Source organism: Lipophrys pholis (assembly GCF_963383615.2).
Source record: "Lipophrys pholis genome assembly, chromosome: 10".
Lineage (NCBI taxonomy): Eukaryota > Metazoa > Chordata > Actinopteri > Blenniiformes > Blenniidae > Lipophrys > Lipophrys pholis.
Window position 1 is genome coordinate 24524524 of NC_137640.1, and position 11102 is coordinate 24535625.

At 39.6% G+C, this 11102-nt stretch overlaps 1 protein-coding gene across 1 annotated transcript; it reads right to left on the reverse strand.

Moving 5' to 3' along the window:
- Positions 1 to 1523: 1523 nt before the first annotated feature.
- On the reverse strand, positions 1524 to 4147 carry LOC308115870 (uncharacterized protein). Its single transcript, XM_080473694.1, has 5 exons — positions 4005 to 4147; positions 3422 to 3532; positions 3162 to 3323; positions 2926 to 3042; positions 1524 to 2644 (listed from the first exon to the last, which is right to left on the reverse strand). The coding sequence occupies exons 1-5, from the start codon at positions 4054 to 4056 to the stop codon at positions 1863 to 1865; spliced, it is 1224 nt and encodes a 407-aa protein (XP_080329820.1). The 5' UTR covers positions 4057 to 4147; the 3' UTR covers positions 1524 to 1862.
- Between the last annotated feature and the right edge of the window lie 6955 nt (positions 4148 to 11102).

An 11102-nucleotide genomic window follows, 5' to 3' on the forward strand; every position in this document is an offset into this window, starting at 1 on the left:
TTTTATTACTGAAAAAGTTCAGAGAAATGTATTTGTGAAAGCACTGGAGGCCAGAAATAAACTGCAGTTGAAAAGTTTAAACGCTGCATCACAGACCTGTGGCTGCTGTGAGGGGGCGCCTAAATGTTACCGTACGTGTGCGGTGGGACCGCGCAAACAGAGTCGGGCTTTTGTGCGCTTTGCCGTACTGTACCCTCCCGCCTCGCCCCGCTCTGGCGTGGGACCATGGCTATATTCTACCCTGCTGTTGAAATGGGGAAAGGGAGCATATTATCTCTACATTCTTGGAAGGAATGGTGTTTGCTAGTGGTTGAGAGACAACGGGAGGGTCAACACGCCTATTCTCATCAGATGTGAAGGATCCTCCTCAACACAATCTTCTGTGTCAGACATTTTCTCCTCTATGTCACTTTCACAGCCAAAGAGCTGTTCCAAATCCTTGTGGACAGTAAACCTTTTCCCAATGGACATTTTCAGGTGAGAGAGAGAAAGCAGTGCAGATTGCAGCACACACAGATCACAATGAGGAAGGATTTGAATAGAGAGCTGTCAGGCAAGCTTTGATGTGTTTGCACCGCCCTTATTTTGCATGAACTACCAATGTTGTTGCGGGAATACCTCACCCTGTATCAAAAGTATCAGCTCTGCACCTGCAGGTGTGGGAATGTTCGGTCACACAGACAGACCAACAAGCTTTACACAGCAAAAACAGTTTGGGGTCAAATTGACCCCAGTGGAACACCAATACGTGTAATATGTGTTCAGTGAATTGGAAGAAATGTCATCATGATAATTTTATGCTTAATCAGTTAAAAGTCATGAAATATGAAGCAAATAAAATAAATTCAGCTATTTTATTTTCGAATTTTAATCATTTATTTGTGAATGATAAAAACTGAATGTCTTCAAATGGACCCCATAGAAGGGTTTAAGCTTTGATGAATGTATATTATTATATTTCGTATATTTCTATGTAAAATGTTTATATATTTCTTTTATTTCTTTGTAGAACACTGAATTACCTTGTGTTTCAATGGTGCTTTATAAATCTATTTCTCTTGCCTTCCCTTATAGTCTGTTGCCAGGTTTGAGAATGATGCAATAAACCAGCGCAATAATTTCAATGCAACATCAGTGTTTTATGCATCTTGAGACCTCAATATTTTATTACTTGACTGCTGTTTTGTTCTTAGACACTTTTTATTAATTTTTTTAATTTTTTTTACAGTTTTTCTCAATTGATAAGACATTAAATTCCATTCACTGCACACAGCCACCAACTGACTGCACACATTTCTCAATACTGTAAGTGCTTGTGCTTTGAGTGTTGCTATCTGAGCCAATGGAAATGGAATTGTGTTCATGTGTGCATTTTTAAAGACAATTAAAGGTCTCTCTCTTCATATCTGTCTGTCTGTCTGTCTGTCTGTCTGTCTGTCTGTCTGTCTATCTGTCAACTGCATCCCCTCAAATAGAAAAGTCTTTTGTCATGAAGGTGTGAAACAAAAAAGTCAAAATCATAATTACTTGCAGATGTTCTTTATTGAACTGACAATTTAAACTTGGAGCAGTATTGAATAGACTTACAACATAAGCATAGAAAGAACCTGATTTACTTAAATCATTCAAAGATGATTCATTTTGAGGTGTAATGAAATCACTTGTTTTGATATTTGTCAAAAGAGAAAAATCCCATCTGATACTTGCAAACAACCATTAAGAAACACATGATTGATTAAAACCACTGAACTGTCTTAAAGAAAAAGTTCTAGAAGAAAAATTGAAATTGAAATCCAAAAGTTAACCACAGTGATTATGCATGTTGATGATCTCTAAATGATTTAAAGGAGGGCAGAATATATCTAATCTTCAGCTGTGGTAGAGCCCTTATGGTCACAGTAGTTCTGCAGGTGACTGGCGTAGTGGGGCAGCAGGTTATAGTGGTGGCTCTGGAGTAGTTCTTGGAGTTGGTGGAGGACCTGTTGTTCTTTCTGGAAGAGCCCCAAAAGGTTCTGTTGCCCACAGAGAGAAAGGTGGAGCTGATGCAGGAGCACCTTGTGGTTGTTTACAAGCAGGCATTGCTGGTAGTGAAGTGGAAGTTGCTGGTGGTGGTCACTTGGCAGTTCTTCTTGTTGTTCCAGCAGCTTGTTTTGGTCACCAAGCAGCTTTAGATGCAGGTTGAAAAGCACCAGTTGTTGTTGCTGGAGCAGCTCAAGGTTTATCTTGGCTGACAGTTGCTGTAGTTCCTGTAGCAGAGCTTTGATTTGTGCTAACAGTTCAGGTGACGGAGTGTAAACTGTTGTTGCCTCAGTAACAGTAGTTGTCGGCTCAGGAGTGGTTGTAGTTGTAGTTGTAGTTGGCTCAGGAGTGGTTGTGGTTGTGGTTGTAGTTGGCTCAGGAGTGGTTGTAGTTGTGGTTGTAGTTGGCTCAGGAGTGGTTGTAGTTGTGGTTGTAGTTGGCTCAGGAGTGGTTGTAGTTGTGGTTGGGGCAGGTGTAGTTGTTGTGGTAAAAAGGAAACAGGTTGGTGTAAAAATAACTGTTCCCACTTCTTCCATGAAAGGCAGATTTCTGATGTCAATAGCGATGTCACACACATTTGAAGTTCCACATCCATTGACACGGATCTGTTGGCGATCTATCAAGACTGTGGATGAAAAGATTGAATTTGAGTCAAACAATTTCTTCATTAGTCATGCCAGACAAATATATGTCGATGATTAAAGTACGAAGAAAACAGATTCAGAGTCTTCTGTATGTATAGAGAAAGAAAAAGTGTATTCATGATAACTTTGAAATATGTATATCGATCTTTTTCCTGTTCAAAGGCATGCAGTGATTTTAAGTCCTTACACTCATGAAACAAGTTTAAACAGAAGTAAAAATGATTCAGAGATTTTTTTTTAAATGTACAATAAAAATACTCACTATCTGACTGAAAGCAGGTGTCCTCCTCTCCTCTACAACTCACTACAGCGTCACACTGATCAGTGCTGGGATCACAACCACTGCATTGTATTCCATTTACTGCAGGAATAGCAGGGACTGAAACAAAAGAGATGAAACCACAGAGTGAATATTTAAGCCTTTTAACTTTAAAAGTATTTTGAAATATTTGTTGTTTGTTCTTTTCATCACAATTCTTCTGATCCAAATATACTTACAGCTTAGGGTCCTCAAGTTGCATTCATTCACGTCATCACAGCACTCAGCATTTGCAACTGTGTGTATCCCACCCAGGTTGGCTGCAATAGTCTGTGTGCCTGTGGTTGGACAAACAGCGGGACCTGCACAGTCCCTGTAGATTCTCTCTGTTCCATCGGTTTCTGTTGTCAAAAAAAGAGTATTGTGAATTTCATGGAACACATGTTGAATTTTTCAATAGTTCAGTGAAAAGGAAAAGATGATATGAAGAAAAGAATACCTGTGATGAAGGCATTCAAACACATTTCTCCAGGCGCACATTCAACTGTCTCTCCGAAAGCACAGCTCAGATCATTGACATCTGTACATACGTGACACTCGATTGCTCCAGCTGTAATGGGAACAAACATAGAAAAAATATTATTTTATGAAAAGAAATGTGTGAACGGTGAAATGTCTGAAGATCCTGAATGTCTGAAGCCTTTGTCAGAATATCATTTAGATTTAACATTGAGCTTTAATCCTGGTTTATACATATGTACATAACTACTTTCACAGTTTTAGTTTAGCTTTTTGTTCTTGAATTCCTATCTCCAGAGGTTTTTCCCTGTGCTGTCACATTTCAATATCTCTCAGAGGAATTAATAACTAATTATGTTTCATCTATTATTTTGATCCGTCATTAATTCCAGAAATCAAAGTAAAACTTAACAGCTTCAGCAGATTTACTAATGGATACATGTTATAATATTATTATTATCATTAAACTTTCTTTTACAATTTCTAAATTGTATTTCCGTGTTAATAATAAATGAACTTGTGTTGTACCTGCATAAGTTGTATTGTAAAATAAGTTTGGTTACCTGCGCTGGAGAATGCCCACAGGAGAGCGAAAGAGAGGATCAGCTTCATCATGATGATCAGGAGTTTTCAGGAGTCTTCCTGAAGGCTGGATCTGTCTCTGCTGAGCATCACTTGCCTTTTTATATTGTTCAGGTGTTCAAGTACTTGATGAAAAATGTGTGCGTAACAACCTTAATAACTGGGTGTGTTGTCCATTCTTACAGGATGATCTTTAAGACACTCCTGATTTGATTCTTGTGAACAATCACCACACCCTTTTTATTTATTTGAAATGTTTCTCAGCTGGAAACACTGACGGCATGCCTCTCTGTTGAAATTAGTTGGTTGGCTTTGTGTGCACTTTGGACAATGAACTGTCAAACTCCCTTTATATTTTTTTTTGGACAATTGAATTGTTGTGTGTCAGCTGTGAAACCATGCACACTGTTCTCAAGTTATGGAAATGAAGAGTTTCCATTATGTCGATGAATATTTAAACGCTCCCTGAATCTTGAAATAGCATCACATTGATCTGTCGCCAGCTATGGAATCACAGGAGTGCCAAAATTAAAAGGAAATAAATGTGGAAATATAAAGACAATCAACAATACAAAACATATACAAAGGCAGTCATGTTCTTTTTCTATCTTGTCTTTGCTTATTCCATTTTGTCAATGCTTCTCCTGTTTTGTCTTTGTCTTTTCCATTTGCTTTTTGTCATTGCATTTACTCGATGAGTCAAGCCGTCTGGAAAAGACAAAAGCAATGCAATGCAAATCAGCAAGGGCTGTTCGCGGGTCTTTCTGTTCAGCGTGACTAGTCTATACCTGATCACACCATTCCTGCTTGAAAGACGTCATGTTGAGCAAATTTTGTTCATGCCAATAGATGGCACTGTTGCATTAAGTATAAGTTTGAAGTATTTAATTTATTTTTCCTTTAACACATTTCTTATTTCTTGTACAATATTGTAAATGTCATTTCTTTGTTTCGGTAACAAAAGTATTTAGTTTGATTAGGAAATCCACTGGCTATGTTGGTTTTTGGTGTAATGTGGGCGTGTCCACTCATCGTATTTATATTTCCGGGTTTGTCGGAGTCCGGATTGTCCCTCCTAACGCCTTATCTATCGACTTTACCTTAACCCCGTGGATGACGTCACGGGGTTAAGGAAAGGTGTTAGAGGGCTTCCTAAAGTAGTTAGTGAAAGGCGATCATGTCAGTGTGGCCATAGACATAATAAAGATTAGACGCCTCATAACTGAGGAGGGACACAGCAACAGCACCGCCATCTTGGACCGGTGGTGGTGGCAGGGGAATGAACATCGATGATGGGAAGATATACTCCTCAATCTTTAAGTAGAATTATCAGTTGAATTTTAAAACGATTTCTAAACTGTTTTGATTTTTTTAAAACGTCATACATGTAGCTACTTTGTTTAGTGTGTGTTAATGTGCAGTATACACTTTGTATGCATTGATGTGCAGTATACACTTTGTTTGTGTGTGTTAATGTGGGGTACACACTTTGTTTTACTGGGCTGTCATTCATGTGAAATTGATTGACAATGTTTTGTAAATCATGTGAAATGAGTGCAGTCAATAATTTCTGAATTTCTTGAGCGAGACAGATATCGTAATGTATCGTGGATGAAATTTCCAATGACATACCGAGCAGAATCGCTGTATTGTGATAATACTGTTATCGTTGGCAAATAGTTTACTGGCTATACTCAGCCGTAGTAATGGTTCTAATCATAATATCAATCATAATATAAGAATCCAGTAACTATAATCCAATAATAAAAACTATAATAATGATAAACAGCATTCGATAATTCTAAGAAGGTAATATAATATAATAATATACCAATAATAATCGTACAATGAGAATACCAGTAAATATAAAATAAAATAATAATTTCAGAATATAATAATTCTAAGAATAGCAATAACATTAATACTGTAGTAGCACAATTATACAATAATAATTGTCAAATGCAATGTATAGCCATAGCCCTAAGCAATTGTTGCCTTGTTCTTCTACCGCAACTTCAGTGTGGAAATGGTTGCAGACGACAGCAAGTTGCAGCATCGCTTCAGCAGCTTGGAGGATGAGAACAAGAAACTGCAGGAGGAAAAAGAGGTCTGGAGGAGCCGGGTCACAGCTTCAGAGTGTGAACTGCAGCAGAAGGACTCCGAGCTCCAGGAGAAGGAACAACTCCTGAGAGGGATGCAGGAGGAGGTCCAGCACCTGAGAAAAAGTCTGCCGTCCCACCAGGATGAAGCTGAAGAAGCTCGCATCAACTTCAAGAACCTTAAGGAGCAGTTTTTCAACCTGGCAGAAGCTCTACACTTTAATCACATTGATTGTGAAAACCTCAGAGTTGAATTGAGCCACAAGCGAGGAGGTGAAAAAGTTCAACACCCTGATGGAGACCACCAAGGCAGAGCTGACAGAGACCCAGGAGGAGCTGCAGCACCTGAGAAGCAGCATCCGGTCTCGCCAGGACGACGTTGAAACATCTTGCGTCACCATCAACGACCTCATAGAGCGGTTTTCCAACCTTCACATAAGTGAGGCAGAAGAACGAGGAGGTCATAAGGTTAAACACCCTTATGGAGACCACCAAGGCCCAACAGGAGAAAGCAGGGGCCACTGCATGGGAGGAAGAGACTGCAGCAAAGACGCTTTCCGAAATACTCATAAGAGGAAAGTCAAAAAGCGAAAGAAAGAGAGGAGAAAGAGTGAAGAGTGGCTGGTGGAAATTACAAGTGCCTTGTTACTTTTAAAATCTATCAGCCACAATGTCAGGTGATTCAAAAAGTTCATTCTGATGTAGAGCCCTGCATTGTACCATTGCTATGTTGGCATAGCAGTGTAGTGTTTGTAGTTACAAGGAGGGGTACACGGAGACAGAGTAATTTCTGGACTGTTTGTCTTTTTTTTTTTTTTTAACATGGAAGAACACCATATACACCCTTGTGAGTGGCTACAACATGTACCCCACTCAACTTAGCAAAGTCCAGATCATCTTGCATGTACTGCTCTCACCCACTACTATGAGCAACAGCAACATGTGACATTTAATGCTCGTCCATTTGGGTATTTTTGATTTTTATTTGAAAAAAAAGTAAAAAAATCATTGTGTATAGAAAAAGGTCAAAATGTATTTCATGATACATCAAACTGGTGCAGTGGTAAATGATCTCACCTCACACCAATAAGGTTCAGGTTCAAATACTGGCCAAAAACATACCTGTCCAGTTAGTTGGTGACAATAAATTGTCTGTAGGTGTGAATGTGAGTGTGTTATATCACAGCCCTGGCTCTCCAGGCCTGCGTGCCTGGTTGGGAACGTTGGGTTTGTGTGTACCTGCAGTAGCTCCTCCCTCTCCTGCTGCGTTTGCAGGTCAGACCCATGGCTTGGACCTGCCCCGTGCCTCTCTCAGGCTGGTTGGTAAAGGCCAAGTGGATTCAGCTGTGTGGAAGTTAATGAAGGCCACTGAAAACTACTGAGAGCAGCTGCTGACTGTTTCCTTCTGCCTGCCTGCCTGCCTGCTTGCCTGCCTGTGTTCAGACTCCATGACCACCAAAGCCCTTTTTTCCTTTAATACTGTATATATTGTAAATAAACAGTGTTCACTCGTCGTGACAGTTGTTGTCTGTCTCTTATTTGTTTGTCCTGTGAGGGACTGGCGGCCTGTCCAGGTGTACTCTGCCCTGACCCACAGTAGGCTGGGATCCCCCGTGACCCTGAACAGGATAAGCGTTATAGAAGATGGATGGATGGATGAACATTACATTTTCTATTGTTTATTATTTCATATTTTCATCATAACATTTTTGGAAAACAACACCATACAATTGTTCATTGACAGATTAAAAATTGTATTTCTGTCACATATTTGTTTTGGTGTTTTTTTTATTTTATTTTATAATGCTTTGCATTATAATATTTGCATACCAAGTGCAACTAACTTTTGTCTCGAGCTTACATCTCAAATAAAGGAGGAATATTTCAGATTCTACCCAGTCCTTGGAACAAGGGACCAGCTCTTCACTCTCTCACAGCTTATCGATGGGACATAGGAATTCATCCATCGAGTGCTTTGGGACTGGGAAAGGTGTTTAGGGAGTATAAAATATCAAATTGATGTGTGCTAGCAAGTCTTTGTTCTTCCAGTGTGAGAGCTGCGTCTGTATACTTGGCAAGTCAGCATTAAGTCACACTTGTTTATGGGGGCTGCTTGACTCTGCTAAGGTTGAATCTTGTCACCCGTTCAGTTTATGACTTACATAGATAGGGTGTTGAGGCACAGCCGAGGCAAAGACGGCATCGTGTGGAGGAGGGAAGGAAGGTCTTTTTGGCTGATTGAGGCTGCGTTTACACAACAACGTTTCACATGAGTGCGTTCACACTGCAGCAGTGGACACACTGACAACGATGTAGTTAGTATGCCGGGCCATGGGAAGGCGCTTTTTCTTACGTGCAGAGAACAATACACTATAAACATGAACAAAATGGAGAGTACCTGACAATCGTATGGACTGATGACAAATCGTATGCTATCAGGGGTGAGTCTCAACTATTAAACTACTGATATGGACGATGAAACTAGAATACGAGTCATACCAGTACGGGTCCGCCATGTTTGTTTACAGGCGCATGAGCAGAAGGAACTATTGTCATCGGGGAGGAGGGGAGAGATGCTCATGCACAGTAACAGCGCTCCAGCAGTCTCTACAGGAGGGAGGGATCGCGAATGTGACAAAATATTTCCACCTTGGGAGTCGGTTTAAAAACTTAGCGAATACAGTGGATCGACACCGGTGTTGTGTAAACAGACCCCCCAAAAGCGAAGAAAGTTTTGCGGATACACTCTTCACTGCCAAGTCTGAGTTCATGGCTCTCTCACAGAAAAGAATGGCATGCGCTGTCCATGTAGGGGGAGAGGCCTTGGGTTCTTTTTCACAAGTGAAGAGTAGAGTGATTGTGAGAACGGCTGCAGACAGGCAGCTTCAGTAATGCAGTCACTGTTACAGACTGTTTTAGTGAAGACGGAGCTGAACTGTAAAGCAAAACTCTCTGTTTACCAGTCAGTCTACATCCCCACCCTCACCTATGGTCATGAATTTGTATCCACGACTAAGGTCGTGGATACAAGCAACTGAACTGAGTTTTCAAACTCAAGCTGTTACTCCTCCACATTGAAAGGAACCAGTTGAAGTGATTCAGGAATCTGATCAGGATGAACTCTAGTCAAGTTCTACAGAATTAGAGGCTGACCAGGCACGCCCAATATTTTTGGTTTTTCTAGAATAACAGCCCAGGGCAGCTTCTTGTGGGATGTGTCTCACATGAAAAAGTACTGCAGTATTCTTCATAAAGCACCAGGTCAATTGAAATAAATGTCCTTTAATAAAACATTAATATAAAGACAGTTTCCTGAGTTTTTGACCAAAATAAAGTCACCCAAACACAGGGTTGAGAAAATGGAGAAGCACAGGTCCAAATGGACTTAAACTAATGTGAAACACGTTTTTTAACGGTTATCACTTCATATAAAAAGGATTTAAAAAGATTTGGCTTAGGTTGCTTCAATGTATTTTTGTTAAGATGCATTTGATTCTACTTTCATGTCGTATTGTTTCACTCTATTTTAGCTTTTGTAATTTAATGAACGATTACTCAGTAATTACTCACCACTTCAGTAATTCAAATACGCTTACTCCAGTAATCTTTTTGTAAGCCTCCTTTTTATTTTTATTTTAGAAATATTATGTAACAGTTAAAACACTTTTACTTGAGTATGTAAAAGTATTTAAACTTTTTATCCGCTCTCTGGTAAAAACACACTCATCCTCTCCTCTACACACTGCTGCTCTTTATTTCCATTGCAGCAACAACTCCTGGTACTATGGTTGGTACTACGTCACGGTTTTCAACATGTAAATTACTGATGCCCTTAATTTGTATCGTTCCTTTCTTCTGTTGAACCTTTTGTTATCGGTGAAGTATCCACATTTCTGGAGGTCTGTCTTATCGCGTGGAGACGGTATGGTACATTCACATAGCACTGTTTTATCTTCTGTTTTTCTGTCTTTATCTCTTTCTATACACATAATTACACTTTTACGGTAAAAAAAATTACTCTTGATTAGCTATTGAACTGATGCAATGTGGGGAACAACACAACAAAACACTGACACATATACTGTGGGTGCAACCCAAATATATTTTAAAGTTTAGAATATAGACATTTTATTTGATTAGTGAGAAAACAGCCATAATGCTAATAGGTAATACAAATTTCACATAAATGCATTTTCCATAATACATGCAAGAACGCCAGCTTTTTCAGAGAGACAGCTATTCATTGTTGTCAGCTGACGTACATTTCAGTTTTCAAGATTGTTAGGGTGTAGTGAAATGATAGGTGTTGTAACAAAAGAGAACAAAACAGGGCGTGTCCCAGCGAGCAACAGTGGCCCAGATCACGTCTTTAAGACGTCATTTCCATACCTCCAGAAGGCGTCTTCAGGGAGGCCAGAATGAAAGTTTGTTTGTACGTCTTTCCTGGAGATTCCATGGAGGTCCTGTCTGGACGTCATATGAACGTCCAGACAAGACCCCTGGATGACGTGACGCAATGAAATAAATAACTAAAATATGACACCACCTTGAATCGAACCCAAACCTCTTTCATGACAGGTATGGGTCTGATACACAAAACCAACGACACACTCTAAATCACATTGACTCTGACAATAAATTTGGAAGCATGTCACTTATATATGACAAGCTTAAAAAGGTAATGACACACGACCATTCAATTGTCAAATAAAATATGAAGGGAGGCGGACAGTTCATTGTCCAAAGTGCACGCAAAGAAAATCAACTAATTTTACATTTTTTTTTAACTCAGAGGCCTTCAGTGTTTTCAGCAGAGGAACATCTCTTCTAAATAAATGGGGTGTGGGGATTGTTCCCATGAATCATGGGGAGTATCTGAACGATTATCCTCGAACAATGTACATAAACACCCAGTAATTAAGGTGCTTACGCATTTATTTTTCTTCAATTATTTCAGCACATGAATATAAAAAGACAAGT